This window comes from Porites lutea, chromosome 4, assembly GCF_958299795.1.
Source record: "Porites lutea chromosome 4, jaPorLute2.1, whole genome shotgun sequence".
Classification (NCBI taxonomy): Eukaryota; Metazoa; Cnidaria; class Anthozoa; order Scleractinia; family Poritidae; genus Porites; species Porites lutea.
Window position 1 is genome coordinate 26,933,645 of NC_133204.1, and position 25,168 is coordinate 26,958,812.

General features: G+C 39.0%; 2 protein-coding genes across 2 annotated transcripts; one reads left to right on the plus strand and one right to left on the minus strand.

Annotated features, from left to right (window-relative positions):
• Positions 1-456: 456 nt before the first annotated feature.
• On the minus strand, positions 457-23,805 carry LOC140935206 (protein DPCD-like). Its single transcript, XM_073384745.1, has 6 exons — positions 23,715-23,805; positions 23,263-23,343; positions 21,503-21,621; positions 18,937-19,070; positions 18,000-18,102; positions 457-1,451 (listed from the first exon to the last, which is right to left on the minus strand). Exons 1-6 carry the CDS (start codon positions 23,800-23,802, stop codon positions 1,347-1,349), a joined length of 630 nt encoding a protein of 209 aa, XP_073240846.1. The 5' UTR covers positions 23,803-23,805; the 3' UTR covers positions 457-1,346.
• LOC140935205 (uncharacterized) lies at positions 6,956-9,296 on the plus strand. The gene has a single exon (XM_073384744.1). The coding sequence runs from the start codon at positions 7,037-7,039 to the stop codon at positions 9,140-9,142; it is 2,106 nt and encodes a 701-aa protein (XP_073240845.1). The 5' UTR covers positions 6,956-7,036; the 3' UTR covers positions 9,143-9,296.
• Positions 23,806-25,168: the final 1,363 nt, after the last annotated feature.

Sequence of the window (25,168 nt, forward strand, 5' to 3'; positions counted from 1 at the left end):
AAATCGGCAATCCTGGTCTGCAATTGTGGGTGTTCCATTTTATGATTTGTTGGATACCAGATAATTTGAAACGATCCGCAGACAACAAAGGCAAGGATGTGGGCGCACTTCCAATGCTAGAGTCGCTCAATTTTACTTGATGCTTGTTGTAGTTGAGGCAGTGAAATTCATGTAGAGCACAAGCATCGCAATGGTTTGTCTCCCTTGCAGCCGTTTTTAGTGTGGTCACGTAACGCTTCTCCCGACAAACGCCGTTTGTGGGGAGGACACTAAAACTGTTGCGAGGGAGACTACGCAATGGTCAGCTGTTTTAAAAAGGAAAACAATAAGGGAGATGGGCAGATTACTTGGGGAGGAGGGGAGAGGGGGGATTCATTCCAGACCCCAGGACAGAGAAATGTTAGGCAAGTCAGTTAACCACGATGTGTGGAGATAAAAAAGGGGTGGTGCCGCGTTTTGAGACGGTAAAATCGACTATAGTTAGTGGTTAAAGGGGATTATTCAAGGGCTATCATCTTCGGCACACTGGCTGAGCTACACCAATACCTAATCAAAAGTAGAGGGAGTAAGATTGCAGTGCCTTAGTAAAGTTCTCTTTATTGTCTTTCCACTGTTCCTCATTTACGTTTAGTCTCCTCCAGATTATCACGTATTGGAAATGTCAGAAGATCATATGATTTAGAAACGCTCTCCCCAGAAAACCACTTTTCCCCAAGTGACCGCATGTTACATCTGTTCGTCCGATACTTTCTACGAGTTTGAAATAGCCTTTTGACAAGCACAAGTCTGTGTGAATTACACCAAAGGTCTCTATCTCAGATAACCATTGACGAATAAGAGTCACTACGACAAAACAAGAAGCCAGCTAAGTTAGTCTCCAACATTAGAGACAGATCTGAGATATCCACATGTTCCACTGACACGCACAAAGAATACGCAGAAGTTTAAATGATCTCCCTCCAGTTGTCAATCAAAATTTCCTCTACTGGAAGGTGGCTTTTCAGCCATGTATAGTAGCTACGAAGAATATTCCATATTGCGTAGTAGTATAAACTCCACTCAAGATTTTCAAGCTGTCAACTTTCAGCAGTCTGAGTTAGTCTTCCTTTCCGTTTTTGTATAAGTAATGCATTCTACTCGGCATTACTTTGAGGCATTCCTTTTCATAAAATCGTCTATTGCACAAGCAACGTTTAATTATGGACGATTTAATAACGCGATCAGACTGATAAAACCTGTGCTCTGAAATACCACCACTCACTGCACATAAGACAAGTAGGACCTCCACGGATTCTCCAACAAATGTACATAAGAAAACTTACAGATAATCGGACGACTAACTCTTGTCAACTAGGTTTGCATTCAACATCTCCATCCCTGCTTGATTTCATCTTGGCCAGTTCCTGTCGAATTAGTTTTTCCTGTTCTAGAATGAGGGCAGGCTTTTGGTACTATGAAACAAATAAAAACGATATTTTTTTTAGTTATTTGACACTGACTCCATATTCTGTGCGACTGAAGCTTTAAAAATAAACTTACTGCACACATAATGTAATTCCCAACTAACTAATTCAGGAAGGGTTTCTTTTTTTCCTCGACACCTGTAAAATAATTTTGTGATCACTTTTCATTTCGTATTACAAAACTCAAAACACTCGCTCCACTCTCCCAAATTTAATCAGCCTCAAAACCCTGCTGCTCTACTGCTTCCCTAGAAATGCACTTTCTTTAATCTACAGCAGAGGCCAAAAATCCTTGGGACAGTTATTGAAAACCTTCCTCTTACATTGAAAACACATCAAATAAGCAAATTATATCCCCAAGAACCACTTTTTCAACAGTCCAGACGTCTCTAATGCTCCTCCTGTCCACCGCCAAAAAAATGTTAAAAACAAACACTTTTCAGGTCTGGGTGAAGTGTACAAGTGACACACAATAAAAAATTAGAGCGATTTAGAGTCAGGTTTGCGGCAAACGGAAGTTGAGAAATTCTCAAAATAGAAAACAAGCAGATAAAAAAAAATCAAAAATAATTCTTAAGGGTAAAACTAACGTGAAACCACTTATCTTCTTTGTAGAAGAAATAAACAGTAAACTGCAATAAAGGGAGAACTTGGTCGCGTTGTACAAATTCATGTTTGCCTGCGCTTTTTCCCTGGCCTTTTTAAAATCGTGCTCATTTGCAAATAGTCCATTTTAAAGGAACTCTTTCCCTTGCATAAGTTAGGTGTCAAAGTTGTCTATGACTTCATAAGCAGTAGCCGGCACAAGGATCCGCACGGATGGATTCGGGCGGCTCAGGGGTGAATGAGTGAAGAGATTATATTTATAAGAACGGAGCCACGCTTTTTTTCTGAGACACGCTTCGATTCACTACATTTGGCCGAAAAGGCATGTAGACTAACATTTCATTGTAAGGCTAAATAATTCGTTGTACTAAAATATGTCAAAACTAGCAGTCTGCGAGAGTAGTTGACTATCATGTGAAAAAATGAAAATGATCGACATTTAACTGAATATCAGATGAGTATTTCGGCAGCAATCTGTCTAGCATTGAATCCGACTGTCGTGCATATAGGCACTCGTCAGCCCTTTGTTTTGGTTGTGACGTCAGACTTTTATCATGATATAAGGTTCTTCAACAGAATAACTGAAACACTTTGTCTCTTGTTGAGAGATAGGAAGTATCTTCCAAGCGCAGCTTAGTTAACAGGACACTATATCGCAGGGATCACATTTTAAATTGACGGCAGGTAAAAAATCACAACTTATGCACTGAGTTGAGGAAATATACAATGACTAGTTTTTTTTAAAAGTAAACTTTCAGTAGACAGTTCAATCATGCTGTTACATTACATCGCTTATAGCAGAAATTTAAAGCAAGGTTCCCCTCCATTTTTATGTAGGTTTCAGACTGGTATTGGCATGATCCGATTAACTAACTAGGCACATGGCAAACGTCCCAAAAACCATGCATCATTCTGGAGCAATTCCGTCGGTCCTTGGGTGATTGAAAAAAGCAAACAAAGAATAATTTAAAATAGACACCCCGACGGTCAAATGACTTGGTTGCTTTGAGATATTTTAGGGTGGGTTATTTAAACGAAGTCTATAACTTAGGCCGCAGGTTAAGGAATCATTGGACCTCCAGATCTCTTTCTTAGTGGGTTAATTTAAGAAGATAAGCGCTTTCCAGTCTACACTACATGCTTTATTGAAATTTTTCACGATAAATGACGTTTACATAGAAGCGTTTGGAAAACTGAAAATGGCCCAGAACGCGGTTTGTTAAACAAGGGCTAAACTTCGTTTAAACAACTGGCCTTTAGTTTTCTTTTTAAATGCAGCCGAGATATCATTCCAGCTAAAAATGCCTTAATTAGGTTGGACTGTTAGAACTCCCTATAGCTGCTTTTTTAAATGTTTGAGAATCTTAGGACCAATAATACTTTTATCATGATTTTTAACAATAACAAAAATTCTGTGAGCCAGTTATTTAAACGGAGTTTAGCCAGTGTTTAACAAAACCGCGTTCTAAGCCATTTTCAGTCTTGCCGAACGTTTTTATATAAACACCATTTATCGTGAACAGTTTCACGAAAACATATGGCGCAGATTAGAAAAGCATTTCTCTCATTAAAATAATCCACTATGGACGAGATCTCGAAGTCCAAAGATTTCCTAAACCGCGTTCTAAGTTAGACTTCATTTAAATAACCGACCATGTATGTTTAAAATTAGGAAACAAAGAAAAATCACCTTCAAAGATTTCAAGGTGATGGAAAGACGTGAAAGCCAATTGGACACAAAAACACTTCAGGATATAATATACTCCTAAGTAGTATTTGCGTACATTCAACTCTCTCCCTTAAAGAACAAAGACCAGTGCAAGGCAAACGATTATTGCTTTTGCTTCTTTGATTCCCGGTTAAATGAACCGACTTTTTACTTTAGAATAACACAGCAAAATTATCGACATACAGCATTATTGCCATACAAACTGTTGCTATGTTAAGTAGAGAGAAAGATATCCACCGGGGTAAATTAAATCACCGAGGCGTGCTACAAGCAACGAGCCAAAAGAAGAGGCTAGCGTGCAGTACATCAGGGATTGTTATGACTGATTTAACATCAAAAGAAACCTACTCACGTAATACTTTCAAAGTATGCCTTCCTGTAAGAATTTCAATTACCAACTTGCTCTGTGAAAGATCCAAATCTTAGCAAAGGATTGATGTCAAGTCTGAGATGGACTTGAAAGGAAAGGATTATTAATCCTTGTATGAGCACAGTCCTGTAAAATGTTTTTCATATGACAAAAATCAACAATTGTTTCGAAAAGATTTACATAACGCAAAGAAACGGAGAAAAAGAAACCAAAAAAGGAAACGAACGAACAAAATAGTTGACTGTATTACATTTTTCGTATTATCGGCGAGAAACAACGCCGTTTGGCGCGGTATTTGCTTACAGCCTATGAGAAGTTGCACATTTTTACGACCATAGACCAGCCCATTCATAATAGTTTTACGATAACGTACCTTTACTCTACTACTTAATAAATCACTTAGATTTTTGTTACACTTCTTAGCAATGCGGTTTTCTTTTTAAACTCAACATTTGGGGATATTGACACAGACTAGTACAATTATACAGAACATGAACTTCAGTAAAATCAGCATCAAACGAAAAAATATATAATATACCGACAAATTTTCACTTACTATTATTAGTACTGATAGGATGCTTGGAACGATTTTTGGAAAAATTCTTAAAATATTCAACACTGAAGATAACAGCGAAAGAGATTTAATCAAGGTTCAGTTCCTTTTCTTTAAAGACAGGCAGGTTGTCTGCCCCTACAACGCACACACAACCTAGGGGGAGAGTACTTAAAAGCTTTACAGCTAGGTAGGAGCAGCACTAACGGGTAAGGTCTGGAATATGGTAATTGCACCTTAAGAATAGCAGTCGGTTTGAAGGAGGTGGGGAGAGCAATCACATACTTCAGTACAAAACAGGGTAAGAGTTAAAAAAGAATACCGCAAAGATCCCCTCCCCACCCCCACCCCCCCCCCCCCCCCCCCCCTACTTCTCCCGAATCTTGAACTGAGATAGCCTGGGACAGTGAGAATACACATTTTGAAAAGTTCTGTTTTTCCTTTATCTGGAAGCAAAACAATGTACTTTAAAACGGGCAAAATGTGGTCTGTTCTTATAGGAGGAGAGAACAATGGTTCGAGTTTTTGGTTTGGTTGCAGGCATAGAGCAAATAAGCGCAATCTGAAAGGAGCTACTTTTTTCAACAGATGCAGTGCTTAGGCAGCATTTTTTACAACAAGATGTATAAAAGATACATCTTTAACGAGACACCAAGATGCAATGTACGGCCTCCTAAAAATTACGATTAGTATTTTTGGGCTTGAAAACCATGCTGATCACACTGACTAAACCATTCTAAAATTGAACAGCATTTGTTTCGGTAATCAAGTGTTTTACTAAACAATCATAACCTGTATTAAATGTATCAAAATATAAGTGAAGGGACACACTCGAGGTTCCGACGCGATCGATCTGTTCTCCTGACTGTAACTTCTCTAAACACCAATATATTATAAAAAGAAATAGCAAGGAAAGTTTGGCTAAACGATAATTCGTTTCTGAAACTCTGACAGTAATAAGGCCTTCTTACAACTGAAGCTAATTGATGAAAAAAGAGGATATTGTCAAAATAATGTCCACAGACTTAATATCATTATGCGCCCAAACCGGTTCATTTAGCAAACATTTGCAGTTTTCGCACGACATAAAATTAGCTGTAAAAAGCGGCTTTGAACGGACGAGATAAATCGTACGTGCCATATACCACGTTTGATATTTTTGAACAAAGGATGATTGTTTCGCAATAACTTTCGCGAATAATTTGAGCGACTATTACAGTTACCTTTTCTACAAGAAGGATTATAAGGTTCTTTAAATCATAAGCTTTACTAATCTCCTCTAAGAGAGAAAAAAATCTTTTTGTATAACTTTTTTACGCTTAAATATGCTTATTTTTCAAGTGTGTTAATTCCTCTTATCTTCTCTCCAATAGAAAGCTGAAAAAGGTTTCAAATGTAAATAACTGTAGGTAACATTGTATGTCCATGATAATAGATCTTTTACGAGTATTTGTCCGTTTGAGCCGAGGAAGGTTTCCTCTTCTTTATTTCACTTGACCATTTGGCCTTTTAAAGGCAGATGGAAAAGAGGCATTTATAGGCATATTTGTTTATACGCGTTATTGACCAAGCGTGGGGCCAAGATGGCTGGATACTCGCCATGTTATTTTATGGCATTTTTGTTATGAGACAAGAGAGAGTTAAGCTTCACGTAAACGGCAAACGTCATATTCAAGTTGCGAATTTCTCAAAATAGAAAATGAGCAGATAAAAACAGCTCAAAACAATTCTTATGGATAAAAAAATTAGGTGCAACTACTAATTTATCTGTGGAAATAATAAACAGTAAACGACAAGTTATGGGGAAACTTGGTCACGTGGTAAAAATTCGCGTTTGCCGTTTGACGTAAACGTGATGCTTAATCTGTCTAAGGCCAAGGTCAGTAGAAACGTGAAAAGAGAACGAGGACAATGTCCAGCAATCTTGACAAAACAAGTTTGGTCAATAAAGAATTTATTACACGCCTGATAAAATATTTTTTCCTTGCGGGTCCAAAGCGGGAAATGCCAAGAGGCTATTAAGAATGTCTTATCTTGCCCGCTCGGGTAGCCAATCAGAGCGAAAGATTGGCTTCATCTTGCCTGCTCGCGAAATAAGCCATATAATAAGCAACGCTCTTGGCATCTGTCGGTGCCCTTTCAATGATAGCGGACTGGCAGTTTGCAGACTATTTGATAGTCAATGCTAGGGTTCACGACAAAGGGAAAAATGACTCATAACTATTCTCAGAGAGGGCTCCGGTTCCTCCATTTCATTAATTAAGCCTTCTTCAATTCAGAGCTAACATTTTTTCTCTATCTCTTCCTTTAAGGAAATGGCTACAGTCATCCAAGTTCTGTCTCTTTGGATTGTGCTTACAGCTGGTGCAATCAGAGGCGAGTTCCTAGGAGGGATAACAGATGCTTTTGAAAATGCTGACCAAAAGCTTTCAGCAGAAATGCAGTCACTGCGCCAAATTATCGGGGCCCTGTCCCGACAAGTCATGCTGCAGCAGATGTTTGTTGAAGAACGCATCAGATCTGATGGTGATTCGGGTGTGAAGCAAGTGCGCCTCAGTAACACTGGAACACGTAACTACTTTTCAGATACCCACGGCAACTCTAGAAGACTCTTGGCTATTCATGAACACGCAAACAACATCCGCACGGTGGGCCTGGGGGAGTTCATTGGCGTCCTTAATGGGGTAGAATTTAGGACAAGACACAACGACTACCGACTCTACATGCCAAGCCAAACCAGCAAAGAATACCACGCAACGGAACCAATTCCTTTTCCAGAAGTACCACCAGAGGTGAAAAACAAGTCTACCGTGGATGAACAAATCGTGGAGATGCGCGAATGGTTCAGGGCATGGAAATCACAAAATCACACAGTTAGAGATTACAGGAAGTATTTCAAGCCCGTACTGTGCTTTCTAGAGGGCGCCTGGACCACAGCAACAAAAGACATCGACGAGCCGTTTGAAAGTGACAGACATTTTATTGACGCCCAAACATGGTTCGACCTACAAGAAAAAATTCGCTTTACTTCTTACACTGGCAGGAAGGACAATCTCGAAAACTTCTCCTTCCTTCCGACCACCATCATTGACATTATAAACGAAACGATTCCTGTCTTTGCACAATGGAATTACCGCATTTTGTGCCACCCAGTGAGCCGTGACATTCCCTTGAATAGATTTCGTGTGGTTGACGAGTTCCACGCAAGGCTTCCTGCACGAAGAAAATACGAGGAACAGAAAAATTTCCGTGCAGCAAGATTCCAACTCAACCCTCAAGACTCAGACACGTGGACCGAAAAATACAACAATCCCAGGTTCACACTGCTAGATGAGCTAATGAGCGAGATTCCTGGAAAAGACAACTATCAAGCTAATCTAACGGATGAAGCATTTGAGCTGCCAGCTCACACCATTGACCCAAAAAAGAGCGGAAAAATAAATGCCGGTTACTACCATCGCTGGTTCAAGGTTTTGGAAAAAGACGCTATGGGCGAATCCTTAAGGCGTCGCGGCTATGCCGATGAAAACCTGTTCATGGCCATGACCACCCAACCTAAAGTGGCTGGTATGACACTCAAGACCTGCAAGGGTTCAAGACGCTGGCCTCGGTGCAAGACAGTTTCTCAGAAGTTTTCGTATGCCATTCCTCTCGAAATAATATACATGACACCCCTAAACAAATGGAACCCGTTTGGCCTTGAGTACAAAGGAGATGAGAAGACGCCCTACGGAAAAACCGTGTATTTTGGTGGTCGCTATGGAGGAAGAACTCCAGAAAGGGCCTACAATGGTACCAATAGCAAGAAGTACTATCTAACTCCATCGGCCTTCTTTTCAGGAAAGGAGGTTAGCAGCGACGCTGCAGACACCACCAAGAATAGCGTTGGAGTTTTGGATCGGAATGGAATTGATGTTAGGATCACCCGCGCCAGCGGAACACGAATCTTTCTTCCACTCATTAGTGGCATAGGAATCTGTCGACAGCGATATCCAATTATGCCTGTTCATGGAGAAGGAAGTGCTGTTTGGAAGGAACTTGAGGCGACTAAAGATATCCTGATGAAATCCAATACTTACAGCTGCATCTATAGGGAACCACTGATAGGAAACGGTAATGTTCCACCCACGGAACCTGCAAAGAGATCCCTGACGCTGAAGATGGAGGATGCAGCAGCCACACCACCAGGACCACACACCCACGAAGTCACTTTGACACCAGAGGAGGTGGAGCTTGCTAAAAAAAGACAACGTATTGACAACGTTATCACCTCACCTGGAGCTGGTCACCAACATACAATTGCCATCGCATGGAGAAACAACAAGTGGTCAATAGATAACTGTGCTGGTGGATGTGACAAAGGAATGTTTCGATGCTGTGACAAACATGGCAAGTTCTTAGTCACAGTTGTTAATGTGTAACATGCTAGGGTTCGGCTAGTATATGTATTGCCAGCGGCAAAAACTACCAGTAAAATTGTTTTTAATGATTAACTTATTGCCGTCAAAAGATACCACGAGAGAATTGTATGCAAGTCTGTGCTAAGAATTAAAACGTTGTAAACAGGGACAAAAACATGACTCAAGTGTATATTTCAGTTATAGTTGGCGTTTTTTTAACACATTAGAGCTGCACAGATACTACAGTCAACTCTCTCATAGCGACCACTTCTCACGAGCAGCCACCTCCCGTAAGCGACCACTTTGAAAATAACCGTTTTGTTTCTCACTCAAATACTGTGTCAAAAACTCTCTCGTAAGCGAACACTACTTAAATTCCGTAACGACCGCGACCACTTTTTAGCCCAAAATTTTTACATATTCTTTCGTTTTCTGTATCCCGTAAGCGACCACCCGGCATGAGTGTAAGAAAACCATTGCCTGAATGTCACAAAAGTTCAGTTTTTGATATTACTGACCAAGCTTGCTAAGAGATTATAGCAGTAGAGTTACACGGAAGGCGGCGGTAATACGATCTCTATAAATGATGATGCAAAATGTTATGTCCATACATAGTTTCAACATCTTCAAGCGCTATTCGATGTATAGGATTATTGCTAGTTGTCTATTTGCCTAAGTTTTAGCTTTTAAGGTAAAAACTTTATGTGATTATGTTAATCAGTTCAGTTTAGGCTTATTTTCTTGATTGACCATGACCATTCTGTCTTACACCAAGGGTGGTCTGTTACGAGAGAGTTGACTGTACATTTAGGCAATGGAACCCCACTACTGGGTGCGTTTGAACGCTAAAAAAAAAAGACTTTCCCCGACGGTTCTCCCGGTGGCTCGTTTTTAATGCGACGGCTACGAAACTTTGAGAAGATCTACATCTATTATTTAGCAATAATAACATGAAACAATCCGATACTACTAGTGGTAAATATTTTTGAGGAAGTTAGCGATTAAGTGGGCCCTACTTTTCAAAGAAACTCGTGCCAAGTTAAAAATTTTGCTGATTGTTGGGAGTGAATTTCTGGTATCAGCTTTTATTGACAAAAATTTTATGACAAATCGTTGAATAAGAATTTAATCACAATTCAGCTCTGAATTTTTTCTTTAAAATTTCAGAAACGAATTGCTCTTAGGCAGAACGAGCCGCCAATTCGAATTTTCGGGACAAGTTAGCGCCTGCTATAATCATGAAAACCAAGCCGATAGGCAATCGTGCCATTCTTCCTCCAAACCTTGCTCTGAAGTCGAGTGATTTTATTTGAAATATCCTTCCGCAGTTGTGACTTAAACTCCTGTTACATACATTTCAATGTATTGCAATGACTAAGCATCGCTTTTTTTACCACAGTGTGCTGCATCAAATTCAACAAAAACGTAATTGGGATTATAAGCCACTCTGTATTCAGAATTGTAGAGCACCTTTGTTTATGACTACGAAATGATCTCGCAACCGAGGGGGAGGAACAACAAAGATGCCTATCCCCTGTATGCCTGTAAACCGCAATATCACAGCACAAATAACGTTACTAAGAAAAAAAATACGACCATTGCATAAATCAGTGTGTACAAATTTCGTGACTTCTCTCTTGGCTGGGTAGTATTTTTCATGTGGCTCAAAGTAATTTAGGCTAAGTCAAACACGATACAACAGGTGCGGTTACACGAGACACTTTCAACGTGGAAAATGACTTTTTTACCGTGCGAAATCGGTTTGGTGCGTGTGACCGCAATTTCGCGAGATAAACTTACCAAGGGAAATATCCATGAATATGTTGTGGTTCAACTTTATCGTTGGTTCAAAATTTATTTTCCTTAGATTGAAACCATTATCATATAGTACCATAGCCCAAAACAAAGGAATATAAAATTTGAACCAATCATGAATAAAATTGAACTACAACAAATACGGCAAAAAGAAGAAAAAAACTGCCCATGGCATTTAACGTGGTAAAAAGAAAGGAGATGGCTGGGGGTTTGTGCAGGAGCGTTGCATTTTACAGCTCGGGTTCAAGTGTGAAGTCATTCTGCGTTCTTTTACGCGCTTCTGGGAAGTTCTCGCTGTTTTTACCCCGGGCCACCCATCCCTCTTGGCAGGGAAAGTATGTGGTAAGGTTTTTTAGTTTAGACTGTGACGTATGACCGTACCTAGTTTCGAGGCAAAGCCTGTCGACATGGACGGACGCTCGTTCTTGGCGCTCTGCTACATACTCGCATATTTTCTCGGCAGTTTAGGCTCTAAAGCCAATTTAGCTACCAGAAATCACTGGGAATCTGTTTTAACTATTTCCGAATTGAAATGGTATATACTACGTGTGTATCCATCGAAAATGGAATTACATTCAAATACAGTGAAACCTGTATTAAGCGGACACCCTCTATTAAGCGAACAGTAGCCGAAGTCCCAAAATTTGTTTCCCTTATTTACTTTAAATGAAACCTTTATTAAGCGGACGCGGACACCTGAAAAGTACCTGAAATGGTAATTTCTATTGTTGCCAACCTGTATTAAACGGACACTTGTAATTAAATTCCACGACCCAACATGCCAGTCACCGGAAATGTGAAAGATTGGCTCGAATCGCCACCCACAAATTTTTCGATTTTTACTTTTAAAAACTTGACTTGACGAACTTATTTGATTAGTTTCACCGTACTGTATTGTTTTCTATTTCGTTTTGTTTGTATAACGCTTTTTTCACTCATATGATTTCTTCAAATTTGAGTTGCAATCAATGTTTATGGTACTTTGATCAATTGGTTCACTTTGATAAAGAAATTAATGCAAACTTCTATCGTCACAGTCTATGGGAGTATTCTAACGTTTCCACTGTTCATTTGAATGGCATTTGACGCCTCAAATGACGTTAACTATCGAAACCTGTATTAGGCGGACACCCTGTATTAAGCGGACACTACAGCATTCCCCGAGGGTGTCCGCTTAAAACAGGTTTCACTATAAAAGACCAAGAGCAAAAGCGTTCTTCAGGCGGAGAATTGTTTATTGTCACAATTCCACAGCTATAACTCAATTCTTTGAACTTCTCAAGCTTTCAGGGGACATCTGTAGTAACCGAGGACCGGCAAAAGAAGACGCTTAAAGTCACTCGAGACCTTTTTACTCATATAAACGATCTATTTTTCCACGTTAAGCAAACTATTTTGAACTCTTACGCCGACCTGATCACCAGATCTGCTACCACTCTGATGTGGACCCACTTGTTCTAGATAGGTACATTAGTAATGACGTGGAAAATGCAAACCCAAGGTACAGCCAAAATGGCATGATCTTTGACGCAAAGAAGCATCAGACGTTAGTTGCTGGTCATACCGACCATCAGTTTTCTTTTCCAATGAAATGAGAGTGCATACTGTATGTTCGGAATGGGTATAGATCAGTGTTAGACTAACTTTGATAGAATACTGTTTGCAAGAAAAATTGATAATCAGTTTATTGTTTATGTTAACGGTTACGCAACATCATCTCTAAGGATACATTGCTTAAAACTATACAAGGTATAAATTCTGCCGCACTTAAGTTTATCAATGTTCTTCATGTAATGATCTGCGGTATTTTCCTAGGCATGCGTGCACAGTTTTTAATGTGTGAATTTCAGCCATGTTGTGCAGTTCTGTTCTGGAGATTAATTCTGTTTTGAATCCTCAACCATCCTAGTTGTTTAGTAAAGATTATTACAAGGTGTCAGGAGTGAAGCACGAGAAGAAAATTCTGCGACGGTAGGGTGAAGTTGTGGAACGAAGACAGAACGTTGGCATCGGCGATCTGGAAAACTACATGTCCCAGGAAACTGTAACTGGAGCAGGAAATCTTGGCTAGATAGAGGAAGCAAACGCACCTGAAGAAAAAGGAACCACTCCGGAGGTAAACCTGACCTCAATTAAATAACGGAAATACAACTCAAGGAAATGCCGGAAATACAGATCAAGACAATCTCGCGACTACACAAGAAATGGCGTTCCATTTAGGCCTCCCTTCCCCAGAACCACTCGATCTGCGGAAATGTCTCAGAAAACTTGAAGAAGTTCAAACAAAAGTACACAAATCACGAAATTGCAACTGGCATAAACACCAAGGAAAGTGCAACCAGAGTAGCTACGCTGCTAACAGTCATTGCCAACGATGCTATTGATGTTTTTAACACTTTGCCATGGGATGCAGAGGTGATGACAAAAAGATTGATAAAATAATAGAGAAACTTGAGGAATTCTGTGAACCGAGGAAAAACATCAGTTACGAGAGATACAAGTTCTTTTCAAGAGCCCAGAAAAGTAGCGAAACCATTGATCAATATGTTACTGTGTTAAGGAAGCTGAGTGAATCATGTGAACTCAGTACATTGAAAAATTCACTTATCAAAGATAGAATTGTACTTGGCAGCAGTGACCCTAAGACAAGAGAGAGATTGTTTAGGATTTCAGACCTAACCCTGGAAAAGGCCATAGATATGGTTCGATCCGCAGAGACAACAGAGATACAACTAAGACACAAGGAAAACGACTCAGCCGTACATGGAATTGGAGTGACGAAGAAAAAACCACCATACAGAAAGACATCCTCAGCCAATGAAGATAGATCCAGCTCAAGCAAGATATTTGATTGGAGAAATTGTGCCACAAGGCATGGTGTAAGAGAATGCCCAGCATATGGCAAGACATGTCACAATTGCAAGAAACAGCATCATTTCCAGAGCACGTGCTGGTCATAAAAGACAGTCCAAGGGCTAATGGCAGAAGAAGAAGAGGAGAATGACAGTGAGTCTCCACTGTTTGTAGGAGCAGTCACTACAGAAGTTCAGATTCAGAATGACGAGTGCTACGGGACTTTACCAGCACAGGGACATCTCATGCGACTTAAAGTGGACACTGGTTCGCAAGTGAACATAATACCATGTAAGGAACTCAAGAAGATTGAACGGGATAACCCCTAAAAGGATCTGTGCAACTAAAAACTGGTTAGTTATTCAGAAAATAATCTCAAGGTTCTAGGAATCATAAAATTACCCGTGAAATCCAAGTCAGATGTTGAACTAGAGCCAACATTCCATGTAGTGGAAACAAATCAGCCGGAATTACTGGGACTTCGCTCCTCACAAAACTTGGGCCTAATTAAAGTTGTCATGACAGCAAATACAGAGAGGGAAGAAACCACCACCGATGATAGCATCCCAACTACAAGGACATCTCAAGAATTGAAAGAGGTCTAACAGAAATATGCACATGGACTGGGACGTTGAGAGAAACCTTACCACATTGAAATACATCCAACGGTTTCAACAGTTATCAATCCTCTTAGAACAATACCAGCCGCACTTCAAGAGAGAGTGAAACCAGAGTTGGATGACACGGGGAAGCGAGGAGTAATACGCAAAGTCGAAGAACCCACTGACTGGGTTAATTCATTTGCCTTAGTTGAAAAGCCTGATGGTAGTTTGCGCATTTCTTTAGATTCAAGACACCTGTACAAGGCCATAAAAAGGGAACATTGTCAGCTACCCTCCACTGAAAATATCACAACCTGCCTGGCAAATGCAAAATGATTTACCAAGTTTGATGCAAATCGAGGTAATTGGCAGATACCACTAGATGAAAGGAGTCAACTTCTTTCCACCTTCAGTACGCCATTTGGAAGGTTTTGCTAACAAGTTACCACATTTGGCATTCAATCTTTTCAAGAAGTTTTTCAGAAGCGAATGAGTCAACACTTTGTTGACTTGGAAGGTGTTGAAACTAACATTATTGTACACTCTGGCACGGAAATGAAACATGATTGCCGTCAAAAGAAATACCTGAATCGATGTAAGAAGATTAACTTGAAACTAAACGAGAAAAGATGTGTCTTCAAAGTCAAGGAAGTCACAAACTTACACAAGAGGCGACCAAACCCGATGATGAAAAGTTCGTGCCATTAAGGACATGCCAGCACCAACTGACAAGAAAGGAGTTGAAAGATTACTCGGTACAGTCAACTACCTCGGAAAATTCATTCCCAATCTGGCATCCCTCAATGAACCCATTAGGGTGCTTCTGCGAAAGGACATTGAATTTCAGTGCTCACATGAGCAAGGCAAAGACTTTCAAGAAATTAAGACTGTCTTAACTGAGAATAGAGGTCCCGTTCTCAGGTTTTCTAATGTACAAAACCAGTAACCATCAGCTGCGATGCCTTACCTACAGGCCTTGGCGGAGTCTTACTGCAAGACAATTGTCCCATGGCTTACGCAGCAAGATCGTTAACCGAGGTCAAATCAAGATACGCTCAAGTAGAAAAGGAAGTCTTGGCAGCTCAGTTCAGCCTTGAGCGATTCAACCAATAAACTTACGGAAAGAAAGTGCACGTGGAATCAGATCACAGACCCCTAGAAATAATTGTGAAGAAGCCCTTAGCGACAGCACAGCCTAGCCTACAAAAAATTCTGATGAGAATGCAAACGTATGACTACAGACTAGAATATAAGCCTGGAAGGGAGTTAGTACTCCCAGACATGCTGTCCTGGGCACCATGCTGTCCTGAGACAACAGATATTAACACCATGGAACCGGAAATTGCACTGCACGTTCATCTGATACAGTCAGGCCTGCCGGTCTCAAAACCCAAACTTGAAGAAATACGTGAGGAAATAACCAAAGACGAGTCACTGAAAGACCTCAGTGAAATTATCAAACATGGATGGCCAGAAACAAAGGCCTGTCTCTGGAAGAGTACCTGCATGTTTTGGGACGTAAGAGATGAACTGACCGAACTGAACAGTGTCATTCTAAGAGGTGGAAGATTTTTTATCCCCACCTCAATGCGAAAGGAAATGTTAGAAAGAATTCATCAAGGCCACATGGGCATAGAGAAATCCAAGCAACGAGCATGAGAAGTGTTATACTGGCTTAAGATGGGTTCTGGAATTCAGGTAAAGATTGCAAGGTGCACAGTATATGCCAACAACACCAGAAGCAAAATGCAAAGGAGCCAATGATTCCCTCCCAATTACCAAGCAAGCCTTGGGAAAAGGTAGCAACAGCCCTGTTCACCTGGGATAAATCAGAATACCTCATTACTGTAGATTACCACCCGTGATTTTTTGAAGTAGCCAAACTGCCAGACACCAAAAGTAACACGCTCTCCGCCCACAGCAAATCTGCTTTTGCGTATCACGGAATACCATGTGAGGTAATCAGCGACAATGGTACTCAGTACTCATCCAAGGAATTTGAGTCATTCACGAAACATTGGGAATTCAAACACACTACCACCAGTCCTCTCTTCCAACAAGGAAATGGGCTCGTTGAAAAATCAGTTCAAACGGTAAAATATCTCCTAACCAAAGCAAAGCAAGACAACCGTGATCCATATCTAGGATTATTAGAATACAGGAACACACCTATTGATGAGGTCGGTTCACCAGCCCAAGTTCACATGAGTAGACGACTCAGATCAATTATCACCACGACTGAAGCTCAACTGCAACCCAGAGTCCTGGATCCAAACAGAGTAAAGGAAGGTATAAGGCTGAAGCAAGAGAAGCAAAAATACTATTTTGATCAGCACACCAAACAGCTACCCCGTTTAGAAAAAGGCGAGCAGATCAGGGTAGGCATGGAAAAGCGCTGGGAACCAGGGGTGGTAGTGCACCATGCAGAAACACCTACAAGGTCCTATAGAGTGCAAAGAGATAATGGTGGAGAAAACCACAGAAATAGGAAGGTGTTGATGAAACTGCCATTCTGTGGTCTTGTATCAACAGGAAGTGTAAATGGAAGTTCACCTTGCAAGGAACAAGTCAGTTAAGCAAACCTAGTAGCAGAGGAACCTGTCTCAGCGTCCCAAGAGCAAGAGAGAAAGCATTCAGGCGATGGCTCTGTGTAGACGTCAGAGCAATAAAAGAATAGGAGTGGAAGGGTCATACGCAGGCCATCACGATTTTATAACGACTATGTTTAACATTTGTGAACACTGAACATCAACCGTTCTCACTTCTTACGGAGACCATTATGATTCGAGGACAAGAATTTGTGAACATTAACTGTTTCCGTTTTCGCACATAGCATTTATTGGATGCTTGATTGTTCTCTTAAGAAACCCTTTTTCTTCCTGTGGTTTGTATCGTTGCTTATTTTTCTTTATAGGGGAAAGTTTTAATGATCAGCGGTATTTCCCTAGGCATGCGTGCATAGTTATTAATGTGTGAGTTTAGGCCATGTTGTGCGGTTCTGTTCTGGAGATTTAATCTGTTTTAAATCCTTAACCATCCTAATTGTTTAGTAAAAATTATTACACTTCAGTATGGCATTTTGTGGCACACACAGCAGTGAAAAGCTGGAAGGACTTAATAAATGCATACTTTGATTTATTTTAACTCATTACACTTCAACTGCACGACCTTACTTAAGAAGGTTGAAATGACTTCGTTGTATAACAAGCGCATTCAAAAGATTTTTTCAATTATTTTTTAATGTTTTTATAAACAATATTTATTATGAAATTTGCTCTAAGAGCCTAAAGGGCTCATCTAGAGAGCTTAAGTTTTTAATACAAATTTACCCCACCCGTTGGGCTGGGTTTGTTTATTGGCTCCACCTTTGTCAGACACCATTCCCCACGCTTATTTATTGCTGATACGGGTTCAATTCTATTTTATAATAAGGTACCTATTATAATTTGGCTAGTGATATAAATTGCACAATTCGGTTGGAGACAGGAGCATATTCTGTGTACAAGTACAAACTTTGTGGTCAAAGGAAACTGTACGAACAATGCACAATAAACAAGAGTTTAGAAATGAGGATTATTCATTTATCAAAATGCTTTAAGTAGACTTACCGTTATGATAAGAGTGTTATTTGCATGAGTTGCAGAAATTGCACTTTGTTCTAACTTCAGCTTTGCTCTACCCATATCTGGAATGTTAAATCTTTTAAAATATCTGCAAAAAAAAGACAAACAGTTTTCCTTTTAGAAAAAAAAAAGATTAAGTATAAAATAAAATTATTTATTTAATTCCTAGATGGCTGATTACTTGAATTAAATAGAAAAGATTGAGAGAAATACAAAATGTATTAATTTTTTGGGACATAAAACTGTACCATTGTTGCTTTCTATACAGACAGAAAATGGCACATGTATATCTTGCAGTTAATTTTTTATTTCAGTTTATTTTTCCATTGTTTTTAGGTATGGTATTGTATGCTAATGAATTTGAAACAAAGGAAAAACAAAAATTACCTGAAATAAAAAATTAACTGCAACATACACAACAAAAAGGGTGCTCTTTATAGCTCATTTCTACAGCTAATGAGAAAAAAATCCAACATTTTCCTTATTAGTATCTGTTCGTCTTATGTGAAGTTTGAAGTTCAACATTGACCTAATGCACAATTCAAATGTTGAACATTACATGTACAGAGTACATAAACCAAATTTAATGCTAATAAGGAAGAGTTGCAGAATTCATGTACATGTATTCCTCTAGCCTGTGTGGCAGGCTAGTATTCCTCTCACTCATTAGCATCATTCAGCTGCCACAAGTTCTATGTTTGAAACAGGCTTCAGCTTCTTTAAGGTGCATTAGACGGAAGACAACTTTTTTCAGCTTTTATTTGGCTCTTGCAGGCAACCAAAGAGGTTATAATTCTTTGAAATGGTTACGTAACAGGATTTACAATATTATTAAGCAAATATAATTTTCAATTAGTTACATTATACCAGTACATTACAAACATTTTAATATCATTTAGCTCTGCATGACTACTTTACCTACTTTTTATTGCTTGTTCTGACAGTGATGGAGTTCTCATCTTCATTTACCGTCACACTGTACACATTCAGTGGATATGGAAGGTTTCTTATTCTCCATTGAAATGCTTTAGTGCTGTCCTTTCTTGTAAAGATTGGCTGAGAAGTTACATAAGAGAGCAATTAATTATCACCTCAGCAGATTATCACCTTTCCACATCATCATGACTAGCGTACACTGTTTGCTGGTATATTTTAATATTTTCTCATCATGCGCAGCCAAGGCAACTGAGTTGCCACGCCACTGTCTTTAAATGATGGCATTTATCTAATATACCTTTATAGATTTAACCAAGGCTTGGGGCAAATCTCCCATTAATTAATTCATAATTGACCTCAAACAATAAAATTGTAACCATTGCAAAGAAATCCACTTGGAGATGAGCCTGCTATCAGTTAGCAACTGATAACTAGTCATCGGAGAATTACATTATGTAAAAAAAAAAACCTGTTAACTTCAATGGGTCGACTTAAGAGTTCGCGATATACTAACAGTCATGTGATACTGGTCAGCAGATAACCTTTTTTGACAGCTGTCAATTGACCACAACGTGGATATGCAATATCAGGTCCAGGCTCTCAGACTTGCTGAAAAGCGTGACATTTTACATTGGTTTCCCTGTGGTGCGGATGTACGGTCAGGTGGCTACCAAAGTTTCTTGGGTGGATAGATAACAAAATTTTCTTAGCAAAGCGTGCACAGGGAGCTCCACTATTATTGATTCTTATGGTTGTATTCACACCTTTATTACAGTCAAACCTGCATTAAGCATTCACCTTTGGGGAATGGCCATAACTGACTGCTTAACACAGGTTGACCATTATTTTAATACAGGTTTGAAAAACCTTACCAAGAAGAAAAAGATGGTGGCAAAGCAAAATATCCATCACATGACAAAGTGACCTCAAAGTGTTTCTAGACGCAACTGACTTCTTGTGCCAAAAGAAAAGAAGTATAGCTGTACAAGACCACTGAATGCTATGTACAATGTGTTAATTGCTCTTTTATGACACATCTTGACATCACATTCTTGTCCATTTATATGTAATAAAAGTGAAGACCATAAGAAATAACTTGTGGGACCATGGAAAGGGTGACCACTCCTTTAAGGTGGCTTGACTGGATTTTTTGGGGTTGATACCTCCCAAGTTTGAGCATTAACTACGTCGGCATGAATAAAGATATGGAAAAAAAGTTACCACAACTGTATTATATAAAGATGAAAATTTCTTATGATCTGGGTTTTATTGCAATCGGAGTCGCCATGGCAATGTAATGATGCCATTACGTTTTTCATTCATCTTTGTGTTTCTCCGTACCAGGAGTTTTTTGAAGAAATCGCTTAAGGGAGTATGTACCTGCCAGTGAATAATGAGGACGCTCGCTTGTAAACACAAAATCTGGGGGGAAAATTGGCTATATTTGAGGCCCAATTTAAAAGCCTTCCCTGTTTTCAATGTTCTTGAAACTTGCAGGGAATATTTCTTGACGATTGATCGCAGAATTGTCGAATTTATAAAAAAATTTATCGAGCGGTTTTTGGAAAAATGCGAAATTTTTAGGCATGGACCAAATTACGTCCAAAAACTGTATCAAAAGCAGCTGAATGCAAGTTAATAAAATCCTTCTTACTCGCGATCGCCCAGAGCAATTCCCCTCTTTTTTTGTATGCAGTTTTCAGTGGAATCAAACCACTATGAGAAGAAGCCGCGTTCCCAAAGCTTATCATTTTCTTAAAATATTAGCGAATTATGCGGCTAGCATGCTATTTCACTGTTCTTATGATTCTTAAAACTGCATTTCAAAATATTTCGAAAACGCTCTCATAGAATTTCTTTAAACTTTGCCATAATGGAGGCAATTATGTCAGATACATACTCCCTTAAGCGATTTCTTCAAAAAACTCCTAGTACAGAGAAACACAAAGATAAATGAAAAACATAATGGCGTCATTTCGTTGCCATGGCGACTCCGATTGCAATAAAACCCAGATCATAAGAAATTTTCATCTTTATATAATACAGTTGTGGTAACTTTTTTTTCCATATCTTTACTCATGCCGACGTAGTTAATGCTCAAACTTGGGAGGTATCCCCCTAAAAAAATCCAGTCGAGCCACCTTAATACAGGTCACTTTTACAGTGTATAAGGGAAATGATTTTCGGAACTAATAAGAATGTGACTACTTAATGCAGGTCTGCCTAAAGGTTTGAATGCAATCCACTGCTACTGCCAAATCCTCTAAGCTGGTCACAAATTTATCAAATACAGGGTAAAAATTACAGACAATAACATTTACTCTTCTAAGTGTACACTTATCATAATAATAGTTATGCAACGAGAATGGTCCATTACATAAAATCAGAGTAGGCTAATTGATAATAATTAATTACAAAAGCCACATGTTAAGAACAACAGCAACTTTACAAATGAACAAGTTTTAATCCTCCGACAGTAAAAAATTGGTATATCTGACACAAAAATGCATCCATGACCAACAGCCTTCAGGTTAGGTCAAGCTCCCACTCACATTTCCTCTGCTCTCTGTAATATTCTCCAAATCAAGGTTGACTGGTCTCATGTCTTCACCTATCTCAAATTCCCATTTCCCCTCTTTTCCAAGTCCAGATTTACTTTTCCATTTTCTCACTGAAACAAAGGAAAAAAAATTGGATGACACACATAGTAATTCAATATGTACATGTACATCATTCATAAATTGTACTGAAGAGGTAGTCTTACTATGGTGGCCCACAGGGGACACGCTGCAAATAAAAAAGTTGCTGCAAATAAAAAGCAATTGTTGTAATTTAAATAAAAGTTGCTGCTGCAAATATAAAATTATTGTAGTAAATAAAAAATAGTTCCTGCAAATAAAAGCAGTTGCTGCAAATTAAGTGACAGGAAAGTATGCGCATGCACTGATGGGAAGAGGAGGACTCAGTATAGTTGTACGAAAGTCAAAGACAGACCTGAACGGACTCTCAATGTGGTTTTTGCGGTTGCAGCAACTTTATTTAATTTGCAGTAATGTTTCTAAGATCTGAGATTTGATTTGTAACCTTGGTAACCTTTTGTAAACATGCACAATATGACAACCTCTCAAAAAATGATGTGTTTTTGTTTATGCGAATTATGTGATATTCTGAGCAGCGATTCAAATCAATGACAACTGTGGTTTACAACAACAATCAGTGACAACTTTTGGTTTAGAAAGCTGTACATAACGCATAGCCAGCCGAAGCTCACTTAAGTGTACAATAGACGATTATAAACATAACAACATGTGTGAGGTGTTGTGTTACAATGGTCAGTTCAAAGATTATAAAGGTTTGTATGGGATCGCGACTGATTTAATGTTTTAAAAAAAGAAATAGCAGTGAAAACTCTGTCAACAGTAAATCATCGAGATTGGCAGAAATGGAGATTAAATGTGAATAAAAGATGAGGAATGCAACACCGAAAGAATGTAAGTTAACTTTTATTCAAAAATTAACATTATTAATTTTGTTTCTTTTAAAAATTAAATCAGTTGCGATCCCGTGCAAACCTTTACGATAATATTCTTCGAACCCACCGTTGTAACACAACATCTCACATATTCTTGCAAGCCCATACAATCCTTCCATTGAACAACTTTGTAACACATTACCTCACAATTGTTTATAATCACCAGGTCCTGGTTGTTCAAAAGTTGGATAGCGCTATCCAACAGATAAATTACTATCCAGTGGATAAGTATTAGGGAAACCAATTGCGTTATCCACTGGATAGTGTTTTATCCGCTGGATAGCGCTATCCACCTTTTGAACAACTGGGGCCTGTTGTATACTAAACTGAGCTTGGGTTGCCTGTGCATAAAAGAAGTCCAATCACCATTCTAACCCAAGTTCAAAACAAGTCCAGCTCGACAACTCGAAATTTTCATCCGCTTAAATTCATCCCTATCCAAACTTCATGTGATGCTTACAAATTAAGTTTCTGGCTAAGGACAATTAATGACTGGAACCCTCTACCACCTAATAATTATTTAGACATTGATTCGACTGACAATTTTAAGCTTGCCACAAGTGCTTTTTGACTTAATCTGGCTGATTGCAAACCCACTGTCTTTTAGCTGTGAGTTTTGATTGATTATTTATTTTTTTATTTATTCTTGTGACATGTCTCCTTAGCGATCTTGCAATTTATTGATGTAGCTGCAGATGTTGAGAAAAGTCATTGCACAGTAATTCAATCCCAAAAGACCTGTAAAAGCTACCAGCGCCAGCTTATTTCTAATTTTCTGACCTAAAAGTTCTCCAGAGGATACATCATACTCTTCAACCATCTCTGCTTCATCAGGGAAAGTGTAATGTACTTTCCGACGGCCTAGTACGTATAAAAAGAGATAAAAACAGCTACATATACCGTGCCAACTCAATTCTTGATCAAGAAAACAGTAACACTACTTTTTTATAGTATTATAGAAAACATTGTTGCAATGTATACATTCAACAAGACGTTACTAAACATCGCACTCAACTGAATTCGTGAATACTGCTACGCCTGCAAACTGCGATGCAAATAAAGCAGCTGAATATTCAAAACAATGCACGCAGGGACCCGAGAGGGAGGGATATAAGCTTACTTGCAGCTGTAGGTGTACTTTGTCTTATAAACTATTGTAGTTCTGCTAGCTTATACCAAGCAAAGCATCTGTTTAAGTATGTGAACATAAAAATGAACTATTCACTTCTTACCGTCTTGAACAAGGCTTGTTTTTCTCGCGTTACGAATCGTTTCTAACCAAGCAAATTTCACTGCTGCCGCCGCCATTTTAAATTTCATCACAAAAACGATGCCGCTGACCAACCCAAGGATGGCACAAGTAATGTAACCACGCTGGGGTGCCAGACCCGGGGCCAGTCCCAGAGGCTTTTCATGTGCTAAGCCCCACGTCGCATGCAAGAGGCGAGAGAAAACCTCTGGTACCCAGGGTAACCACGCTGTGGATTTTTCCCGATTTTCTTTCATACCATACATGTTAACAATGAAAATGTAGGACTAAAAACAGAGAGGGAAGCAAGGAATCATGGTAGGGGATGTTGGGATATATATTTTGGACTTTGAAGAAGAAGAAAGGGTGCTATTTCAACTCTGTTTTAAGACTTAAATCTTCTAGTATATTATTCTTATACGCATATGCCAACGTACTTCTGCAGATCTAAAAACTGGAGACCCTCTCTTTTGCTTTAACGCCCACCTAGAATACTGATGGGAGCCCCCCCCCCCCAATTATTGTATATCCACATACAAAGTCTCCACTTTTTTATTAAAAATTACAAGTTTTTTGTAATACATAACTTAAGGGGCACAATATTAGTTTATCTAGATGTGCCCCTCTCCTATCCTTCCTATATACAATGTGATTTAATTTAAGTGCTGTAATTTTGTATTGTACACGTTTCTTTCCTTTGTTAATATTGCTTGTTACTTACTTTTTCACTTAATACCTCATTCTGTATTATCATCTCCTATGGTTTGGGGAAAAAACGAAAAAAAAAAATGAAACTGAAATTCTCCAGACTTTTAATCTCCATTTTATATTTCCTTACAGATCGTGAGGGAATTTTAAAAAAAATAATAAAAGTATTTTGCCCTTGGTGACCATTTTCTAAATTCTCATACACTTTTCTTTTGATGATGTAAGGACATTGTTAGGAGAAAATTCATGTCCGTCACTCATGGGACTTAAAGCGTAAAGACATTATATGAAGTTTCACATGAGGTACATGCCATGAGAAGTCACTTTTATCATTGTAATCTGCAGCCTGCTCCACTGATGAAACTTAACTTCTAGTTAAGATCATCTGTGTGTGTGTACCAGGATTTGAGTCTGTGCCATGATTGGTGTGTTAAAAATATCTTCAATAATTTGCCAATCAGGTTGACAGGAAATTCAAAAAGGATTTCCAGTAATTCATTGAGTCCATTGGGGGCCCTGAGCAAGGATATCAACGTTGCAAATCAGGATGAGATTATGTCTGCAACACAGGCTATATAATCTGGTAATGACAAAATAATCTTTCTCACTGATGAAATTTCTGCAAAAATGCCCCAGAAACCTCCTAAGAATAAAAAAAATTGAATTCTGAGAAAAATGGGCCATATTCCAAGCTAAAGAACACAAAAGCCTAGAGGTCAATTTTATCTG